General features: G+C 44.1%; 2 protein-coding genes across 4 annotated transcripts in view; one reads left to right on the forward strand and one right to left on the reverse strand.

Moving 5' to 3' along the window:
- Window positions 1–312: 312 nt before the first annotated feature.
- On the reverse strand, window positions 313–4999 carry MCFD2 (multiple coagulation factor deficiency 2, ER cargo receptor complex subunit). Its single transcript, XM_087774613.1, has 4 exons — window positions 4849–4999; window positions 3889–4037; window positions 3007–3166; window positions 313–1765 (listed from the first exon to the last, which is right to left on the reverse strand). Exons 2-4 carry the CDS (start codon window positions 4029–4031, stop codon window positions 1634–1636), a joined length of 435 nt encoding a protein of 144 aa, XP_087630739.1. The 5' UTR covers window positions 4032–4037; window positions 4849–4999; the 3' UTR covers window positions 313–1633.
- Window positions 5000–5024: 25 nt separating this feature from the next.
- Window positions 5025–22166, forward strand: part of TTC7A (tetratricopeptide repeat domain 7A) — a 178378-nt gene continuing 161236 nt past the window's right edge. For 2 of the 3 annotated variants that reach the window (XM_087774610.1, XM_087774611.1), the window contains exons 1-3: window positions 5025–6073; window positions 9083–9246; window positions 10920–11088. In XM_087774610.1, coding sequence (XP_087630736.1) covers window positions 5914–6073; window positions 9083–9246; window positions 10920–11088 — 493 coding nt within the window. In that variant the 5' untranslated portion in view covers window positions 5025–5913. Of the gene's footprint in view, window positions 6074–6333; window positions 6701–9082; window positions 9247–10919; window positions 11089–22166 lie in introns of those variants that run through there. The other variant, XM_087774612.1, reaches the window with a different exon arrangement.

Below are 22166 nucleotides of genomic sequence, written 5' to 3' on the forward strand. Positions count from 1 at the left end.
ACCCACAAGCATTTTCTATACTGTCTTCTGATTCAACATTCACTCCTGATTAATTACCCTTAAAAGAGATATTTAAAACAAATGCTTTAACTGAAAGAACTTTCTTTTAAGATGACTGCTAGTAACAGAGACGGGCTTAAAAATACATCAGAAAATTAGGTACATTTCTCACTAGGACTTCCAGCCTTGTGTGTCTAGCTCCAGAGTGCACGATCCCCAATTATTTTTATTGCTTGTACAACCAGCACAACCCTGGCCACAACGGTATCAAAATAAATAAATTAGTACAAGAAAAAAGTCTGACACTCAGGATTCATTGCACAAACATTTAAACAGAGGAAATAATTTCTTTTACAAATGTGTTTCTCTTGTATAAGAATAATTTTGTACAGAAAATAGCTCTTTATACATTTTACAGAAATACGCTAACATTTAGATTCTCTATTAATGGATAATGATTGAATGCAATTTAAGATTTCAGTTACGTTTGAGAGTCACCAAATATGAATAACACAGTAATACATCACTTCTCCAATATCTTTAAACTGCTCAACTTATCAAGTATTGAGTCAAGACAGTGAAAACATTCCTAGAACCATGTTAATTTGCACACACTCAAGTATCTTGAAACTGTTAGTTATGAAATACCTCCTGAAAGTAATACCATAATTTAAGTGTCAAGGAATATGAACTTAAACCTTAACAAGGCAGCATTACTTGCTCTCTTAGATTATCCTGTTGGCTAATACTGTAAAAACCAAACTGAACAGAACCTTTTATATTAAACTGGTTTACTGTTAACATGACCTTCAAAATGAGATAGCAGAAGCTACTCTAGTAAATGCTATACAGCATTAATACAACATATAAATGTAATAAAAATACTTTCATTTTCTTAAGAAAACACCATGGAATGTAGCAGGGAAAAAAATCAGTAAATTAAGATATAAAAAGTAAATCTGTGAAGGACAAGAAGAAACTGAAAAACACATGTATATATATTTCTACGTAAAATGTAAGGGTATGCTAGGAAGTACATATATGTGAAATTACTCAATTTCTTCAAAGACTGTGTTAAAGCCCATACAGTATCATGCGGACCTCAAACACAGACCACATTCAGACACTCCTCCTGACAATTGCTGTTTCAAGCACCTGTACTTATATGCAAATTTCCTTTGAAATTAGTGGGAAGGTAAGAACATTTATCCTTGAAACACAACTACATGCAGTAAACTTTTCTTGCTTTCTAGGTGTTTTATAAGTTTACATAGAAGATGTAAGCAAACAAGTATTATATAACCCAATGACAGAAAAACTGAAATTTAGATTGTATGTGATCTCTTTAGTATTCATAAACAGCTACTTAAAACTTTGCCAGCTGTACCCTATATGACTATTGTTGACGCTTCCATGCTTCAAGATTCCAATGTGTGGCTATGTTTAGTCAAACATGGCCCTCGCTCTGAGTTAGCCAGTCTCTTAACACATACAACTTTCAAATAAATTCAGCTGGAACTCGTACACCTCTCCTTCTCACAGCACAGAGGTTGATATGAGACAGTAATGAATCACATTATACTGGTTCACATTTCCATGTAGTTAGAAGGAGAAACAAGCCCCCTGCAAAACCTTATTCCAGTGATTTTGCAAATTCTGCATAGTCAATGTATCCGTCATTGTTCTTGTCATCATCTCTTAAGACATCATCTATTAGACTGATCAGCTCTTCTTCTTTCATTGCCTGGGTATGCTCACCACCTTCCTACAAAAACAAAACCACATTGAACAGTTTAGGGGTGTTTCCCATCTAGTGGCACGTATGACAGATTACTGACAACTTATTTTTTTGTTAAGCTATTCATGTCTGGTGCCTAATTTGGCACAAAGTTTTATGTAATCGTTTATACCAATATAAGCAACTTCTACCAGGTGTCAGTTGTGAAGTCCAAGTTCTCTGGACTTCCGAACAAGCACTCTGTATCCAGTTAATATTCTTAGCCAAAAGTTCTAAAACCTGAATAGCACAGTGTATGATGATGGAAAAAAAATTAACAGATTCTTAATATTCATATTCTTAATTTGGATCTTGATGTAGTATAGACACTATAGTTTCTATACAGTACAGAAACATCTTCCTGTGTGTCAGAACTTGCAAAATGCAGAGTTTGACAGTAACAGAGTAGTGAAAAAATGCAGCACTGCAGCTTATAGTCAGTAAAATTCTTAGTATCACCTCTTAGGAGCAAAGGGGAATACAAAGAGGTGTCTTTGCACAAGAAACAGCAAGTCATTATTCTGTTCTCAACTAGGTATTTTTTGCCACAGATGTATGCAGGAATTTATGCTATTTTGAACTGTAATTTCCAAAAGGTCAGTACGAGATAATGTGTTAGTATGGTCTCCTAAGGATTGTATCTTCCTACTTGGTCCTTAAATGTTCCTAGCTGGAAAGAGTATTTGTGTTTAGAAAAAGGTGAAGAAAACAAAGGCAGACTGTGACTGGTTCTTCTAATACTAATTTTGTAGAAGAGGTCTCTTAGAGTTTCTGTATCTGCAGCAGTAACAGTTTGGAGTTGAAAATAGCAGCCACAGTTTGGAGTTGAAAACAGCAGCCTTAGAACCTCGAACAGCATCATATCGCATCCTATTTCTATAAACCCTCATCAGCATTATCCCATTTTGGATACTTTCCCCTTCTCCTCATCCCTGCCTACCAAAGTATCCCCTCTATCAAATCATTTTCACTCTACAGTCCTTTCTCACTCTAAGGCTTAAACTACAATGGAGGCTTCTTGAAAACTGCAATGTGACATGAAAAGCTGTGATAAAGCCAGCACATTTATAAATCAAACCAAAACTATCAGGGGGGGGAAATAATCTCATTTTCAGGCAAAACTGTAACTGCAACGAGGATGTGTTGTAATTGTTCTGTTCTATTGTAAGCTGCTTTTAGAGAGTCAGAACTGTTTCCAAACACACATGCCATTACAAAATTCCACCTACCTCTTTGTGGACATGTGATATGGCAGTAGCAAGTTCTAACCCATCTAGCAAATTATTGCCATCATAATCATGCATTTTGAAGTAATGAAGCTGCAACTCTTGTGGAGACATCTCGGATTCTGGTTTCTCAATAACACCTTCCAAATGTTCCATGATGTGGCTGAGAAAAAATAAAATAAACAAAACCCACAACATATCCATCAGTTAATATTTAATCCTCTGTTTACATCAAATTTAGCCTTTGATCAGTAAGTCAAGTACACAGGAAATATTGTATCTCTAAAACCACCCTGGACAACTGAAAGCTGTAGTTTTATACTAAGATGAAGGGGGCACAATGGTTGGTTGTTACAGGTGCTGTAGTGGCCTCTAATACCTTAGACAGCTATTTCTCTTTCTTCTGGCCTGCTTAGCAGGTTATCAAAACAACTGAAACAGTGCCCAAAATCTCCTTTTGGCTGTCTTCCACAGCATAGGAACTGGAGGAAGATCTTTCCCAGTCAAACATGAGGTATTCTAGGGAGTTTTACTTGCTGCTACCACTGTTTTGTCTGCATGAAGAAGCAAATGAGAAAAAAACCTCTCATTTTACCTGTTCAGAACATGATTTTGTCTATAGTATGTTGATCTAGGTAAGCAGGATTCCTGTAAGAAATTCTTTATACTGTGAGTAGGGCTAAAGGCTCCAGAGAGACCTTTCTAGGCCTAGTATCTCTAGAAACTTATCCAGCGAGCATGTCTCATATCTGATTCCAGCTAGTCATACAACACCCTGAGAAAAGAGAGTGCCCTAGGCTTAAGTCCAACTCACATAACAAGACTTAAAAGATAAGCAAATCATTAAGAAGTAAAGTTTACATTTTTAGAACATGGAACACATACTCTTTATCTTGTACCAAGTTCTTATCAAGGCGAATATTTGCATGTTGACTCTCTCCTACGTGTTCCTCAGCTAGGGCAGAGATGATGAATGCAGCCAGCAAGCAGAACAGCACACGTATTCTAAAAATCCTCATGGGCATCATGATCTCCTACAAAAAGTAAAACACACCCCCCCCAAAAAAAAACAAACAAAAACCCAAAAAACCAGATGAAAAATGCAATCTACTTTCAGGAGATTTACAGAGTGTTTAGAAATAACCCCATTAAGTTAGAATAGAGGAACTTGCTTCATTTCAAGCACTTAGCAAGCACAAAACCAGAAAGCTCCAATTACGGATTTCAACGAGGGTGTCTATTTCAAGGAAGCAGGCAGTAATTTTCAAATAATTATTTTTATTTCACGCAGTGAACGTGCACTCTTTAGCCATGCCTGGGTCTTCACACAGCTTACAGAGATCCAACCACGCCGGCTCCACGCAAACCTGCCCCAGAGTTACGGGAAGAAAGGTCGCTTACGTTATCAAAGGGGCTGCGTCAAATTAGCAGATCTGTTAAGACTGCACGCATAAATAACATACAACTTTACAAATGCAACGGCCATTGCAGCGCTCGCTTCACAGGCAAGCGAAACGCTGAAGCGGTTCAGCAGGGCGAGGGGCGCCGAGCGCCCCACCGGGGCGGGCAACGGAGCCCGCTCTCGGGTTCGGCTCCTCAGGTTTTCTCCCACCTCCAGCGGCGCCGGCTGAAGCAAACCCCGGTTCGCCGCCGGTTCGGCACGGGGCGGTGCCGGAGACCCCGCCAGCTGCCACCGCGCTGCCTCCCACCCGGGGCTCCCCGCCCGGCCGGGCCCCCGGGGAAACCCCCGCCCAGGCCGCAGCACGCCCCGCTCCACCTCTCCCCGGCCTCACAGCCCTGGCGGGCGGGCGGGCGGACGGGCCCCGCCGCCGCCAGCCTACGCACCCTCCGGCGGATGGCCGCCACAGCCGCCGCGCCGTCCCTCCCGCGGGCTCCGGGTGCCGGGCAGGGGGGGCCGCGCCCGGGGCAGGCCGGCCACCATCCCCGCCTCACCTCTGACCCGACGCCGCCGCCGCGCTCCCGCCCCGCCCCTTCTTCCCGCCTATCGCCTTGCACCTTTCCGCCGGGCGGGGGCTACGTCACCGCTCCCGGGATTCCACGTGGAGCCCTCGCGGAGGGACAGGTGGAGCGCCCCGCCCACCGCGGGGCCGGGCCGGCGGCTCCCGCGTTGCGGGGCCCGGGACCCCTGTGCCGAAGGGCGCAGCGCGGGGGGGGCCCGGGCGGGAGGGGGCAGCGTAAGCCCGGTGCCTGCCCGCTCCCGCGGCTGCCTCTTCCGCAGGCGACCGGCGGCGCTTCCCCCGCCCCGCTGCAGCGCTGGGGACCGCGGCGCCCGGTGGCCGTTGCCGTCTGCGGCCGACAAACGCGTGCTCCCCCTCTCGCCCGGTGTCGAAGGCCTCGTTGTCTCCATACGCGACGCCCGCGCAGCGGCTGCCTCCGCCTCTCGGGGTGACAGCCCCCGGAGCGGGCGGCGGGCCCGTCGGTCGCGCAGCGGGGGTTGTTCCGTGCCGAAATGGCTGCCGGAGGGGGGCGGGGGCCGTCGGGAACCGCTGGCAGAAGGGGCCCGGGGTGTAGATGGCTTCCGAGGGCCTTGGGGAGGGAGCTGCGCCCTCGGCCCTTCCCGCCGGGGAAGGCGGCCTGCGTGGGGCAGGCCGAGGGCAGGCGAGTAGGCGCGGTGCCCTTGGCGGGGCCGGGACAGCGGCCGCCCGTGCGCAGGCACGGCTCTCCGGCCCGGGCGTCGAGTGAGAGGCGGCAGGGAGCGGTGGCCGTGAGGGAGCCGCCGTGCCCCCGGTGGCAGGCCTGGGGCGGGGGCACGCCCCGCCGGGCACCCGGGGGCGGCCGGGGCCGGGGCCGCCCGCCCGGAACCGCGACCCCGCACACGCCGCGGGCGCCTGCCGGGCGCTGCCGCCGGGACTCCCGGGCGGGGCGGAGCGGGGCGGGCGCGGCGGTAAGATGGCGGCCAAGGGCTCGCACTCCCACGTGAAGCTGGAGGGGGAGATCGAGCGGTGCCGGGCGGAGGGGCACTGGGGGCAGCTCCGGCTCCTGGCCCAGCAGCTGCTGCCGCCGGCACGGACCCCGCGCAAGGCGGCGGCGGGGGGCGCGCAGGACGCGGGTAAGCGGCGGAGAGGGGCGGGCGGGGTGGGGCAGGGCGGCGGGGCCGGCTCGTCGCTCCGTGCCGCCGCAGCCCCGGCCCGGAGGGGCTGAGGTGGGCGGGAGCTGCGGCTGCCCCCGCTGCCGGGGTTGCGGGAGAGGGCTGGGGGTGCCGGCGGCGGCCGGTGTCCCGTGCGGGCGGCCCGGCCCCGCGGCGGCGGGGTGGTGGTGGTGGTGGTGGTGGGGGGGAAGCCTGGGAGAGGCGGCGGGAGCCCCGGAGACGGCGTTCAGGGAGGAAACTCGGTGGTTCCCCTTCACGTCAGCCGGCGGGGCTGCGGAGGGAGGGCACGGCTGGGGGCCGTCGGCGGGAGCCGGGGGTGCCCTGACCGCCGTCAGCACCGGGGCGCGGGTGATGGCTGCGCCGGGTGCCTGCCGTTACTATCACAAGCTCGGCGGGGCTGTGGCCGGGCTACCGACCCGAAATCTTCCGTGTTTGGAGACGTCTCTCCCCAACTCCTCGATACCCGTGATGCTGATCCCTCTGGCCCCCTCCCCGCTCCGTTCTGGATGCCCCTACATTGTCTCCCTACGTTTCTGAAGAGGGCCGCTTTGTTTAAAGGCTTAGGCTCATCCAAGTGTCCTTTCACATGTAAGACAGGTTTCATAAACAGCAAATGTCCTCTCATGAAATAACTTGTAAAAAGCAAGGCAGCCTAACTTAGATAAAATTCTGTGCCTGTAGTCAGCAGCGATAACTTGCGAAGAGGACCCGATCCTGGCCACCGCGCTGGTACCGGAGGATCTGCCGTTGCAGTCAGACGAGCTATTTCTATGAATAAAACCACTTCTTCAGAGTAGTGTTTTGAGGATGTGGCTCTAGAGTTAATTGAAGATTGCTGGAGTGCAATAAACTTAACAGTGGGGAAGCGTGGTGGGGGGAGACGTTGGTAGCTCAATACATGTTTATTTACGAGGCTTTCCAAGTGTGTATGTGATGCAGATCCAACCCTGTGTTGAGAACGACAGGGACAACCTTTGAACTTCAGTCAGGTTTCAGCAGCGCTTCCCAGGTGCAAAGATCATCTTGCAGTTTGGGGGCATTAATAGTGGAAGAGTTCATATTAGTTCGTTCCCTTGTAATTAAGAGGCGTAACAACAGTATGATTGCTGTAAAAACATCATTTGTTAATTTGGTGCTATGTCATCATAACTCGCTAGTTATGAAAGAGTAATGCTTTGTTATTGCTACAGAACTTGTCTTCCAGCAAGGGACTAGCTACAGTTTTGTGTTTCTAGAAACAATAATGTATCTGGATGGAATTTTTTAATAGTAGTATTTGCTTTGAGAGATTGTGTATATTTATGTCTTCCTTCTGTATGGCCTTACGTAATTCCTTAAGTTTGGTTAAAAATTAGTGACTACCTGAAGGCTCTTCAGTGTTCTGGAGAAATGATTGCATGCAAGGTTGGGGGGGAAATATACTTGAACATTTACACTTCCCATTTTCTTTGTTCATGCAAGTTAGTTGTGGACCTGCAATTGAGCAGGAAGAGCTATGGTTATGAGTGGATGTGCAGCTGAACACTTAAGCCACACACACACACACACACACACACACCCCCGTGATAATTGTCAATGCCGTACGTAATGTATAGGTAGGAAGTGGGGATAAGTTGTGGGATAAGTGGGGATAAGGCACTGGGCCCATACTGGGTTCGTGCTTGAAGAGCTGTGGCTCAAGCTGGCATTATACTAAGAGTACTGGGCCCATACTGGGATGGTGCTGGGCTGTACTGGGATGCTCTGGGGCTGGGGGTGGTCCCCGTCGCACCCCCACACCAGCAGCACTGGCTCCAGCCCCTCCATCAGCATCTCCAGGAACTCCAGGTCTGACCCACACCAAGGGCCTGACCCATGACTGCCTCCTAACTGCCCCCCAACTCCCCCTCAAGTGCCCCTGACTCCCAGCCACCCCATAACTGCTCTCCAATCAAGTGCTCCATAACTGCCCCCAGTTCCCCCCAACTGACCCACAGGTGCCCTCCATTTTTCCCTTTCCCCTGTTTTTCCCCATTCTCCGTTTCGTCGCTGTGCATGGACTGAAAATATAGCAATAGATACACTGTCGTGTTTCCTGCATTCTACAATTTCAGACTTTGAAATGTGAAGTATATATGAAATGCAGGGCTTGGCTCTTTGATTTATAAGGTTTTTCTTACCCTGTTTGACCTGCTAGTCAGCTGATTGTAGTACTTTTGTGCATAAATGAACTGCAGAACTGGACCCATCATGCAAGATCTCCAAGTACGCTGGCAGATGAAACCTTTTTTCAGTGCATGATAGCAACACCGCGTGATGCTTTATGCTGTATCCAGTGCTACTACCTATGTTTGAGTTTCTCTTCTGTGAAACTGAACAGGAGTAATTTTTAATGTAGAAGGAGTTACATGTGGCATATTAGTTATGCCACTGGATCAAGCCTTCTGTGTCTTTAATAATGGATGTGTAGAATGTGTCTAAATTCTCTATTTTTATCTTTTTTTTTTTTTCCCCCCTGTGAACTTTCAGCGAAATCTTAAAAGTTTCTGTTGTGGTTACTGTTCTGCAGTGAAATTCATAGCTTATCCATAGTCCAAAGCATGCATTTCATGCTTGTACATTTGTAAATCTAAAGGATGCACTTAAATGTTTGAAAAGATTGGTCTTAACTTTTGAAAGTGAGTTTTGTGATCAAAATTCTGAACTGCTACATTAGTGACAACACAAGAATGAACAGTGCTGTCAGAATTAAAGGATTCGTTAGGGAAAATCTTCAAGTCAAAAGGAAATGTCGTTTCATTTTTTCATAGGAAACGCACTGTTTCCAATAGCTCAAGTTAATGAAACTTTGTCTGCTAGTTCTTCCTTACCCCCTTGTTTGAGTTACTGTTTGTGTGTCTCAAAAGGTTTTGGTTGTTCTGTTTTTTTAATGCTATTTATCAGCAGTATGGCACTAAGTGATGTTTCTTGTTGGTTCGTATGTGCTTTCAGAGGACTATGGGAGTATGCTGCTTGCAGAGGCTCTGCTGGAAGAATGTTTGAAGGAAAACTTTGCCAAACTGAAGGACTCCATTCCACTGACAGAGAAGAATGAGCCAAAACTGAGTGAAGCTAAACAGTATCTGACCAATATCTTAAGCAGAGGAAAACTACGAGTAAGTGGGCTCTGTTGTAGTAATTCTTGCCAACTGCATGCTTCTTTCATCTGATTATTAGTCTGATACAAGGTGTTGGCATTGCCTGTTCATGTCCCTGGATGTACAGTGCTGTATTTGTAGGTATTACTAATGGATTGGTAATTCAGTACCCCTGTGCAGTGTCTTCTGTTGGGAGATTTGCTTTTTCATATACAAACAAATTATGTGCTACAAGTATATATCCTCTTGGTTTTTTTATTAAGAAGCAGCAGGATAAATATATAGGAATTCTCTGGGGTGGTGGGGCATGGCCACATAACAGTGCTGTCAGGCTACCACAGCTGAGCGACCTGCTGCTGCTCCTGGTCTGAGGGAATTGCATACACCTGGTCAGCTCCAGATCAGAGGTAAAATGTGCCACAAGCTGCTATCAGGCAGTTAAGGTTGTGGTGTGAGTCCAGGATTAGAGTCTTGCATTGCTTTCAGTCTCTGCCAGAGAAGTTATGAGAAGTTACGCTTTTATTTTATTTTGTGGCCTGGGTGTGTGGTTGGTAGCTGCCTGCCAACTCAGCTGCAGAGCTTTAGGAGTGTTCTAAGACTGTGCCTTGATGGCTGCTGCTGTGTTGGTGTCCTTGGACACACAGTTGCATAACGGGCTTTAAAAAGACAATGAATTACAACACTCTGTTCCAGACTTGTCTTATCTTTGGTCCTGAAACTTACAGGCTAGTTAGCTTGGAAGTGTATGTTATACTTTCATCGTCTTATTTTCCAGGGAGCATGTGTGCAGTGGCTTTTCTGGGGGAGTTCCTTATTCTTAACTTCTTGAAAGTCAGCATATTTAAAAAGTAAAAAGGAGGGGAGGAAGGAAGAGCAGTCCATCCAACTCTCTCTCTTTACAGTTTAGCACCAGTAACAGCCAGAACCACTGAATTCTTCCAGGTTTTGGTGTTAAGTTTGCCTGCCTGAATTGCTGTTACTATTTTTTTGTTAGTGGTGACTTGGCTGTTCATGCAGCATTGACCCTGTGTTGACTGCATGTATTGAAAAAAGGAGTATGAAGGCTAGGAACCTTTTCATGCTTTCCAAAGCATAAAAAGCGTCTGAACGGATGTATTTTCCTGATTTTTTTTTTTTTGTGTGTTACACAGACTTGTATGCATGTTTTCAATCCTTAAGAAACCAAACAAATCTTAGAAATAGCAGGCATGCCTTCTGTTTTTCTACTTTTGCCTGAAAATTCTTTGAGAACTTAAGAAAATTTAGGAGCTTTCTTGCTCTTTAATTAAGCGTACAGAGGACTTGACTAAAAAGTGATGTTTTCTGCCTAGTTTAAAAGCAGGGGATTTGCTTGGTGTGCGTGTAGGTAGTTCTGACAACGGCAGGCTTTTATATCCTATCTGTGGCTGGTGAATCAAGAGCAGGTCAGCTGAAACCAAAGAGGTGGTTTGTAAGCTGTGTATTTCCAAACTGAGCTCCAAAGTAGTTGCCCGACCTTTGTTGCCTGCTGCTCTCGTGAGCATACCTGTAGGATCTCTAGACACTTAAATCCTTCCTACTCTGGCCTGCGGAGCTAGCAATGTTGAGAGGAAAGCATTTTGAATCTGCTTAGTCTGTTCTGAAGTACCTAATTCTTGCTGTCTGGTATTTTACCATGTAAACACTCTTTTCCTGTCCCCCCTCTGTTTCAGCCTAAGTATATGACAGAAGCTATGCTGATCGTGGGAAAGCTTCATTATGTGGAGGGATCCTACAGAGATGCCATCAGCATGTATGCCAGAGCAGGAATTGATGACCTCTCAACAAAAGATGAACCTCTCTACATGCTGCGTTTGGTAACTGAAGCCTTCGTTATTAAAGGTAAAGGACCATGTATGCATATTTGAAGTATGCTGTGTTTAGGTTGAAGTTGAAGGTATTTCTCCAAGTGATTTGATTGGAGCAGAGTTAGGGCAATGTTGTATGCTTTAGAAAATCCTACTGGGTATGGTCTGTGTAGTTTAAACTTAAAGGCATTATGGAGTCTTAGTCCATGATTTTTAAACTTGGCTGGCTTGTAAAGAAAAGCTTGAAATTGGAAGTATTGTGGTAACTGTTGGCTGTAAGTCAGCAGCACACTTGAGCTTGTGTATCCATTTTGGGAAAATCTAAATCAAGCACTCAGCTGAATCGGGGCCCATGCTTTCTCTTAAAAAGAGTTCATATACTTGTAAATTTTAATGATTTCTGTGAATTAAGCAAGGATGATGTTTCCAAGTTTTAAACTCTGGACTAATAGATTATGTGCTTTCAAAGCCGGTAGTGTATTTTTGCAATGCATGTCACACAGTATCAGACCTTATGTACAAACAGGAATCTCTCCTCCTCCTCGTAATTCTACAGACATTGCACTGTTTGAGAGATCCTAATAAAAACTGCCTCTATGGGTAGTGAAATTGCATTTCCTTTTTGAGTCGGGGAAAGGAAGACCCTAGTCAGTTTTTGACTTTGGGGGGAAAAAGATCAGTAATCTTCTCCTTCATTTGCTTTCAGTTCCTTTATAAATGTTGCTCAAGTACTGCTACCTATCTACTGCTTTCTACTCTTTCCAGCATGTCCACCAGCTAATTAGGTGAATGAGAACTCTGATGATCAGATACCTTCAACTGGTATGTAAAAGAGTGAAACCAAATCAACCCAAAATACTGTTTGACTGGGCTGCTAGTATTACTGATAATAATTTGGGTGTTTTATGATCTCACACAGTCATTCTGCTTTTTTGAAAACCTGTTTGTGCTGCTTTGCTTGCTTTGATTTTTTCTGTGGCACTGGTTGCATCTCCTTCATTAATGAGCTTTTGTGGAGCAGGACTAATTTATTTGTGATTTGCACTAACACTTGCATGGCACAGAGGAGTGAGTAACTGCCAGTGCATTCGTATTTGCTCTTAAATACAGAGAGCAACCATTGGTGCACTCTAGAGTCAGAAGATGCACTATCCTCACTGGGAACCGGATAAGGCCCTTGGTGAGGTGTGAATGTAATGCTAAGGTATGCATGAACAGTGATGGAATAACACTGTTCCTATAAGGCCTCTCCTATGGTATTGACTACCTCACTTGCATAGGAAGATATTGGGGATGGAGGTTTTTGCCTCAGAGGATCAGGCCGTAATTTTTTTTTACCCCATGTGGTTTAGCACGGAACATAAATATTGTGTTGTCCCTGTGTTTGTGTGTAAACCGTAAGGAGCCTCTGCTACTGCAGAGTAACCTTTGTGCTATTACCGTTCCACAGTTTTTATCCTCAGTGATTATTTTCAGATTAGCCAAGATATCAAGGGTATAGTAAGTCACTCAGTACTCTACCAAAGTTTCTGACAGAGAAAAGTCCATCAGAGTGGAGCTTGTCCAGCTGAGTTTGGAGAGGGCACTCACTGCTAGGATCACTGTTCCCCCATGCCATGTGCTTCACCTCCCAGTCTTAGGGAAATAAGCCCTTAAATGTAAGAAATTTGTGCAGGTAACTATGGCGATAGCAGTGTGGATTTAAATTTTCATTGCAAAACGTGTCTGTCCAGGCTACCTCTGCAGGGCAAGTAACAGCACGAAGTTGAATTATTTAAAATTCATTTATAGTTGATGCTAAAGATTTTTCTTATTCACCTTTTTCATTTGGTATCTCTGCAGAAATTCTATTGATCTATACCATATTATTGCCTTTGGTTGAACTACTGTTAGCTTATGCAAGCTGAAATCTTTAAAGACACTCTTGAACATCACTGGCAGTAAAATTTTTGCAGGGATCATTTAGGCAACAGTCCAGAAAAGCCACAATCCTGTCTTTATTTCAGGGCAGAACTTGGGTTCCCCGCTTAAATTCTTATTCAGGTTTTCAGTAATGGGAGAAAGTAGTTGGTTTAATAGAACATCTCTGTTCATTCAGCCTTAGTTAAACACCAGAACTTTGTATCACTTGTTAGTGTGAACCTGAAACTACCTTGGTTTAGTGTAGCTAGTGCTGCTGGGTTGTGCCTATATGCAGAATGCCAGTATAGGTTCTCAAGCACTCAGGATTGTGCTGGAAAGGTCATGGAGGAAAGCAAAGTCAAATCACAGGCACTCACACTTTTACTGTTGGAAGTAAACAAAAATGTAAGGAGAAGGATATGGGATACACTGGGAGGAGCTGCATAGACGAAGTCAGTGGTAGAAATGAAATGTGAACCAGCAAAACTGAGTTTGCTTTTTTTAGAGCACCTTTTGAGCTCCACAACACTGAAGGTCCATATCATGTAGTAGGTTCATATTGTGGTAAGAAGCAATACGCATTTGCACCCATGTGATTGAACTGCAGAAGCTGAACAGGGAAAAAAGGTTCTTGCTTGCCTTGCTCAGTAGATTTCCACCTCAGGTGAGTAGCAAGCAGTAAATGTTGAAGTTCTTCATAAACGTGGGGACTTGAGCAGTTGACAAGTCACAGGAGAAATGGCAGAGAGCGCGAGACTCTTCCAGTTTTTCAGCTGGCTGCTTCTGCTTGTCCTGTTTCTAAATCCTTGTGTTGTGAGGAGAGGAGAAGTTCTGTTGACCCTGTGAGCCTAGCTCTGACAACAGTTGGATTTTTCGCGATGACTAATTTTAACCTCTATTGTTAGTTCAGAGGTGGTTGGTCTGTACTTGTCTCCTTCCTCCCCATCTTCTATGAAGTTAATTTCTCCTTAAATCCTCTGCTCAGTTCACAGTACTGCAGGTAATCTCCGAGGCTCCGTTCTGTCTGTTGCATAAAACAGTATTGAGTAAGCAAACTTGCTCTCATTTTGCTTCTAATTCACTTGGGACACATTGTGGCTTCGTTACCTGGCATTGTCCATTCGAAACAAGCAAGCAAAAAAGACTTCAGAACGTGCGTAACTGCCAGAACCCGTTGGTTTTCCTCTGGCCGTGCTTGCTGCAGAAACCCTGCAGAGATCTCTCTCTGCTCCCAGTGGATAAATCTTCCTGGTAGTAGGGTAGGTCACAACCTAACCCTTTATAAAGCAAAGTATCGCTCTAGCCAGGACTTCAGCATGCCTAAATTCCAAGTTTGTAGAAAGGCTCCTTTGTTTCCAACAGATTGTTGATGCAGTGTTTGTTGCACAGCCTTTCTTGCTGCGCCGTGTGAGAGCACGCTGAGAGCGGTGTTAACTGAAGGAGACTGTTGCCAGCCTGAGCGATGAGGGCTCAGGCGGGGCCGATGTGGCGTGCGGGTCCTGTCTTTGTAATGACTGAGAGAGCGTTGGCTTGCAGTTAGGATGTGTGGCACCAGAGCTGCTGCAAGGTGAGTCAGCCCCGTCCGGAGGAGCTCCCTGTGTCCATCAGGCCAGGCCCTGAACTTCCTCCGCCTGGAAGGCGGGTAGCCTGGAGACAGGTAGCTACCTAAATCTGTGCAGCGATGGCATAGGATTGCAAATGGTATCTAGCTGGTTTTCTAGTGAGTTAAAGCTTTAACAGTCCCACTGCCTCTTTTTCTCCTTTTCTCCCAGTCCATCCTGCAGTAACTTTTGTGGTGTTATTGGCCATTTTCAGCTCGGGGTGCGTTTAATTTGTGCAGCTCCAGTCTGAGCTCTCTGTACAGTCAGAAGTTGGCAGTTCTGGGGTGATTCATCACCTCTTCATGGCATCTGACATGGATGAAGTTCATGGTGTTGTACAATACAGCCTGCTTTTTGGTGACTGTGAGAGGAGGCTGTGGACTAACTTCTTTGTGGGTGTCTAAAGATAGGTGAGATGAATCCCTTGTAAATTTGTTTCTAAAAGTTTTTTTTTTTTTAAACTTTAGAAAAGAGAGCCATCATATCAAAAGGCTGCAGTGTCAGCTCAGCCTTTTTAGACCTTAGAAAAATCCACGTGGAAGAGAACAAGGTGATACTGTGTCTGTAAGAAGCCTTGATCATAGTCTATGTTTTGTTACAAGTCCAACCACAAGTCATACGTACAAGGAAATGAGACTTTGTTAGTTCAGTGGCTTGGAGCGGTCTTTATTTTGTTCTTGAACCCATATAAGTAATTTAAAGATGTTTAAGATCTGGAATGTGACACTTCTGAAAAACCCTAAGATCATGAGAAACTGCTGGATTGAGCTGCTGGCCTTCAGAGCCCTCCTAAGAGCTCTGAATGCTATTGCTGAAAGCAACACCCTGAAACCACCATGTGAGGGTTTTTCCTGAGCTTGATAACGCTAAACAGCCTGGAGCCTGCGTCCAGGGTTCTGGGTTCAGTCCAGCTCTCTGTGGCTTTTTAGAGGTTTTTGTTTGTTCATTTTTAGGGCAAACTGCTGATCTTACATGTTTTCCTGTTTCTCTTATGGTTGTATCTTTTAAAACTTCAATGATAATGAAGTCAGTATTGCTTGTAAGTATATCGTTCTGCTTTCTCCCCATTGGGATTGTAATACTGGAAGTGGTTGTTTGGAGGTTATGGTGGTGTCCTGAAAGGAAAATGGTGATCTCACAGAGATAATACACAGAAGAAGAACTGACCTTTTACTTGGCTGGTTTGAAAACTACCCACTTGGTTTTAATCATGATTTCAAACTGAGCAACTGAAGCCTCAAAATTTGAATAATCTATTTGAAACTTCCTTTGTGCTTGTGCCACTTAATGTCTTATTTTGTTGGTTTGCAGAACTATTAAAAACATGTAGGTTTGCATTCAGTAAACATAAGTCTGGTATTAAAATTGTTCATTCCAGCTAATCAGAGGATATATCACCCACTTGTTCATACACTTCATTGGAGTCTTTAATTTTGACATTTGCTTGTGTGTCATTCATTTTCTAATATGGTTTCCTACAGGATGATTAATTCCCTAGGTGAGATTTGTATTCAGCTGCATTTGTTTGGAAATTAGAATAAAATGTACAGTTAAAGATAGCTTTATTGCAGAGCGAGGTTCTGATAAATCTACTTTTCCCCCCTCTTTTTAAAAGAATTTGATTCAGAAAATCTTTTCAGTTAAGCAAATGAATTTCACTAGCTACAGACAATGTTTTACCTCAGTGTTTCTGATAACTGTTAAAACTGGTAAACTTCTTGTTATGTGTGCATTTTTTTTTTTAATACGTAAATTAAAATGGGAAAAATAAGCTTTCCTGTTTGGTTTTATTTAGTCAAAACTTTATTGGTTCATTAGCTTTGAAAAGCTAGTCATTGAACTAAATTAGTGGAGAGAACTGAAAGGGAGAAAGAAACGTGGGTGGTTTTTTGGTGTGGTGTTTTTTGTTGTTGTTGTTTTTTGCGCTGCCTGGAAGAGAGTGCCTCTATTTTAAAGATTCATTTCAGTACTTCGTCAAACTCTTATTTCAGATTCTAAGCCAGTAACTTCTCCAGTTCAATTTTTTTTACTAAATGCTACTGATCCCGTAGTGCGAGGATATATTCCATTCAAACAATGTTAATGGGTTAGTGTGTGTTACAGGCTTAACTTAAGCAGCCTTAGTTTTAAATAGAGTCCTTCTGAAAACAGAATTTCCAGTTAGCTTTTCTGGGATGAGATTTTTGTCCACCTAGTTTTTGATGAATGAGATGGCAATACCAAAACTATTGAGTGTACTGGAATACAGACTGTGTGGGATGATTTTGAGTGCTAGTAGTTTGAACAATTTCAAGTAGAGATAAACTGTGTTTGCAAACATTATGAAGCTTTGCAGGGTCATAATTTATTTCATAATCTTCTTTTGAAAATGAATTTACGCTTCTAATTCTTTGCAGGAAGCATTTTTAATTCAGGTCATGTTTTACAAACCTGTTAACGGGCTATACGTGCACTTTCTGAACCTGCTTCTCATTTCAGAGGGCCTAATATTTTGCAAGGTGCATTCTCCTTTTTCCAGACAAGTGTTTAGAATATTATTCTGCCTCTTGGATGCCAAAGAAACCTTCCTGTGGTTATGCATACTCTTGTGTTGGGATCTTTTCCACAGGCTGATTTTTAAGAGTTCTTGAAGCTCTCTAAGAAAAACTTTGCTGTAATACTTAGTTAGAGCGCCCCACACTATCTCTTTTTATGTAAGGATGTACCTTGTTTTGTCAACTGAGACAAGTGTAGGAAATGGATTAGTGGAATGGTGATGGCATTTTTTCCGTGTTCAAATAAGTAGTTTTCTCTGTCTTCTCTGGGCACTAATGGGGGAAAGTAAAAGCATGTTGTAGTCACACATGTCAAGATAAAGATGATCCATTTCTGTATTATTGTTCAGTAGCCACATGGCTACAAGGAAAATAGCCAGATCTGCTAGTGGTAAAAAAAGAGGGAACCCAGCTCTTCCTCCCCTTCTTCTAACACAACCCCCCCCCGCCACCCACCCCCACACCCCCCCCCCCCAAAAAAAAAAAAGCTGAGTTTTCATCCTGCCTGCATTGCTCCTACTGACTGGCATGGGGGCAACGTGCTATAATGTACCCATTTAGGAGAAATGGGCAGGGAAAATCCTAAGAGCCTGAATTCTCTTCCTACCTCTCCCTGTTATTTTCACTGTCAATTATTACGTTGTTTAGGCACTGTTGACATCATGGCACGCTTACTGTAGGCTTTTACTTGAGAGTCTAAATCTTCTCTATCCTAATCATCCTATTAGACCAGCAGAGTTGTTACTTTAAAGCGTGCTGACTTTGCTGGGGCTCCAGTTCACTGCTGCCTGGAACCTGCCCTCCTTGGAGGTGACAATGCCGGCTGAGGCACTTGAATTCCTTGTAGCGTTCAGGAGAGCAGCTAAGACTTTTTCTAAAGACAACATCAGTGTTCCTCATAGTCTTCAGGAAAGTTTGTTGATTGTGATGAGCCAGAATTGTACTGAGCGCAAAGTTAAGAAGAGAAAAGCATAGGTATGGGTGAAAATTGTGGGAAAAATTATCTAAAACTTTGCTTTCACTTTTTTTTTTGTACAAATATATTGCTCTTGGGTGGTAATGGGCTTCATGAGGATGATTGACACTTGGCAGTATGCAGCCGTGTTAACCTAGATGTTGCTTTTGAGATGATATACTGGCTTGCAGTAGTCTCCTCCTATTCCTTAACTGCTGTTTCTTCTCTACTGGCAGCTACTCAATGAGGTTACTTTCACCAGTATTTTCAGCTGCTGCTGTGACCTAAGTAGAGCTGCAATGGAAAAAAAAATGGGTTTTTTTGTTTTTTTTTTTTTTTTATTTTTTTTAAAAGGGTCTGTCGGGGCAGGACGCAAATTTCCTTATGCTGGAATCCTTCTCTGATGACTAAAAATGGGTGAGATTCGTATCTCTGAGCATTGAGATCTGTGGGGAGATGGGTTCCTTTAAACAGAGCCTGAATAATAAAACTAGTTTTCTTGCCTGACCATCAGGAAAATTGCATCCCAGCCACAAGGATGTATGGTGCAGTATGTCATTAAAAACTGAGTAACTGAGGGTAAGGCATTTTGTTGGCAGAACTTGTTGTTACTTTTGCTTGACAAAAACTGCATCTTTTAAATGTTAATCCACATCAGAGAGAGAGAGAGATACTTTGTTCTATACCTGGTATACACTTCAAAGTGCTAGTGTTTGCAATTCTGCCAGCTAGACAGGGAGCATGCTGTTTATTCATGTTGGCATCAGAGTAGCTGTCTGATAGGCAAAAGCCGCGGTTTGTAGATGCTGATGTTTTGATAAAAGGGCCTAGTATTGGTATGTCTTATTTGGGTTTTCAGAATAGAAATTTAGGAGTTTGGAGTTGCTCTTACGTTATGACAGGGATGACTTGGAAGCTGTTGCATGTTGGTGAATTGCGTGCCTCGGTGCCGCCGCTTTCCAGCTTGGATGTGAACGCGTTGCCAGGCCTGGCCTTGGCATTCCGCGTGCGCTTCGCCTTCCTGCGGCAGCCGGGGAAGCAGGCTTTTACTGCTGCGCTCCAGGAGCTCTCCTCTGCTGTTGGATAGGGCAGTTTGCTTTTTTTTTTTCTGTTTGCATTTTAGAAGTAGTTTGTTTAGCACAATCTGCTATGCCCAAATGCAGCATGGGTGTGATTTTTAGACTTCTGAGGAGAGTTAGCTGCAGGCCACTAAATGCAAGTAACTGAACTTTGGAAAGCGGAAAAAGAAAATAACTTCTTGTTCCTTTTGTTACTGTGATTTTGTTTCTGTGATGGTAAAGTTTTGTTAGTCTTCCACACACAATTGCAGGTGCTGGTTGCACACACGCACAAAACCTTCTCCACCTCCTGCACTATGATTTAGTTCTCTAAAGCTGTGGGGTCAGCAGCATCAGGAGATGCAAGAATAGTTTCCCATGCTTTTCTGAGGAAACAGAACAAGGAATGCACGGTGTTTGTGTGGTAACATGAGACAACAAGCTACACTTATTTTCACTAAAAGAAAACAAATACAAATGAACTTTCAGGTGGCTATGGGAAGATTTCCATGTGCTGGTTTGCCTTGGAGTAAGCTCTGGATGTCTTTGACCATCGTTTAAGTGACAGGGGAACACGTCTGTTAGTCCTCACAGGCTATGTCTGTTCTAAGAAATTTTAAGTGGAATTGGTTTGAGTGCTTCATACAAATCAGCATAGTAAAATCGGAATTACCTTCCCCTCTTCTCCTTCCTGCTCCCAGAGTATGCATGAAGGTGGGGTAGTCTGGTTCAGTGACTGTGACTGCAGCTAGAAGAGAACTTTCTCACTGTTGATGCTGCCTGGCAGTGATGCAGATGAGCTCAAGCTGAATAAATCCCAATACCTGGTCATCAGCACCAACTCTCTGCCTTGTGCCCCATTCACTTTTCATTTTTTCTCTTCTGCCTGTTGTATTTAGACCAAGGTAAAAACGTAATTCTTGCAGCATGCCGTGAAAGTTTATGGATGTGGATGGTGTTGACAAAGTCCTTTAGATGTGGGTCTGTAAGGGATTGCTGTTCTCCCCCATGTTTGCTGTGCCCCAGAGCATCGCTCCAGCAGAGGTATCTCCTTAACCGCTATCAGATATGTCATGGAATGGAGGTGGCCTCTTGTACCAGCACAATTAATACATTCTAGCAGTGGTCCCCAGAGTGGAGTGCATGTGCCCCAGGGCATGTACAAGATGATCCACTGGGCTCCAGGAGAAAAATATTGGAACTTCTATTTATTTTTTTCCTAAAAAAAAAAAAAAATCATTAAAATTAAGCTTTACTAATGTATCAGATTGACAGTGGTGCTCTCACTCAGTCTGTGTGTCAGAGGGGCCCATGTCACGTACAGCCCACGAAGTGTCTTGTGGAAGAGCAGGTGTTCCACAGCGCGGAGAGGCTCACGGGGGCACCCTCACTTTTGTTCACTTCCAGTGTATTGCAGTTCATGTGTGTCTGGTTAAGTGGATTTATGTATTATCTAATTTTAACTAAACTAACCCTCAGGAAATAGAAAAGTAGATTAAATATTCCATCACAGAAACTGCGGATTGCAGGTAATACTAACAACACGAGCACAAGTTAACAATAAGAAAATGGCAGAGTCGACACTGCTCCTAGCATGAGCTCTTCATCAGCCACATTAGAGGTAAAAGCAATGATGATCTAATCAGCGATGTTTAAAGTTCAGTGATACTCAGTTCAGTACTTTAAAAAATTTTATTAAACTTAATGATACATTTTTAGAAGCCTCTTTTGAAGTTTCTTACGTGAGAACAAAAGATGAAAAACCACATACCGCTGGGGAAATGCTTGTTCTTCCTGCCACAGCAAAATGGCTGAAATAATACAGAGAAGGCTATATAGCAACAAACTAAAATGCGCTCCTTTGGAAGACACATAGAAGACATTGCCAAAGACTTGAAGAAACAAGTATTGGAACAAATTACGTGGTCTGGGAGGTTTGCTATACAGTTGCATGAAAGTACAAATGTTTCTAATATGTCTCAGATTAAGGAGTTTGCTAGATTGTGGATCAATAATGAAATATGCTAAGAACTACCTAGCAGCAAAGTGGGACCCAGAAGTGCACAAAGTGCTATAGGATGTCGTCAATGGGCTTAACTTTATAAACATGAGACTTTTAAATAGAATCTTTACAATACTTTGTAATGAGATGGGGAGTGACCATGAAACTCTTTTGTACCACACCAAAGCTTACTGGTTGTTTTGTGGCAAAGTGTTTGAAGAAGTTGTCAAGCTTAAAGACAAGTTACAGCTTTTTGCTTTTACAAAAAGTCAAGTGTTTTGAATTTGCTGACCTTTTCTGTGATGATAGGTGGCTGTCAGTAGCATGCTACCTAGCAGGTATTTTTGAAAAAATGAACACATAAATATATAATACATTGTAAAGCGGTGTGTGTATATAACTATATACATATGTTGGGTGTGCATGCTCAATAATTTTTTTTTTTTTTTTTTTTTACTCATGGGGTGTATGATCAAAAAAGTTTGAAGACCACTGTATTACAGGTTAAAGCTAAGGTTCAAAGATCTGCCATGAAGCTTAAGAGCAGCCAGCTGATAGGCAGCACATCTTGACATGCTCAGGAAAATCGGCATCTTTGGATTAAGGTTGCTGATTTCTGCTATGCAGTAAGATATGCCGTGTGATGCAGAACCTACACAGCACTGATCAGGGTAGGTGACTGAGGTTGCATCTCAGGGGAGTGCTTTGCCGCCTTCTGGCTTCACAGCCACTCAATCAAAAAGCTGCCCTACGTTTAACAGTCAGCTTTAGCTGTAATTACAAGTCTAACCAGATAGAGTTCTTCATTTCAGAGTAATTGGAGTTAACATTGTTAGCATTGGTTTATTGCATATAGTGGGAAGGCTGAGAGTACGGGTCTTGAGTTCTGCTTTGATGCAACTAAGCAGCCTTGCACAGGTAACTTAAATTTTCAGGCTTCATTCCTCGCTTATGGACAAAAAGGTCTTCACATAATTTTATTTAGGGTTACTGGAATTTCCTGCCTTTCTACCTTTGAGACTTTTACATGAGAAATACCCCAAGATTATAATGGATTGCT

This window comes from Nipponia nippon, unplaced genomic scaffold, assembly GCF_047370975.1.
Source record: "Nipponia nippon isolate SJK-2023a ecotype South Korea unplaced genomic scaffold, ASM4737097v1 scaffold_4, whole genome shotgun sequence".
Lineage (NCBI taxonomy): Eukaryota > Metazoa > Chordata > Aves > Pelecaniformes > Threskiornithidae > Nipponia > Nipponia nippon.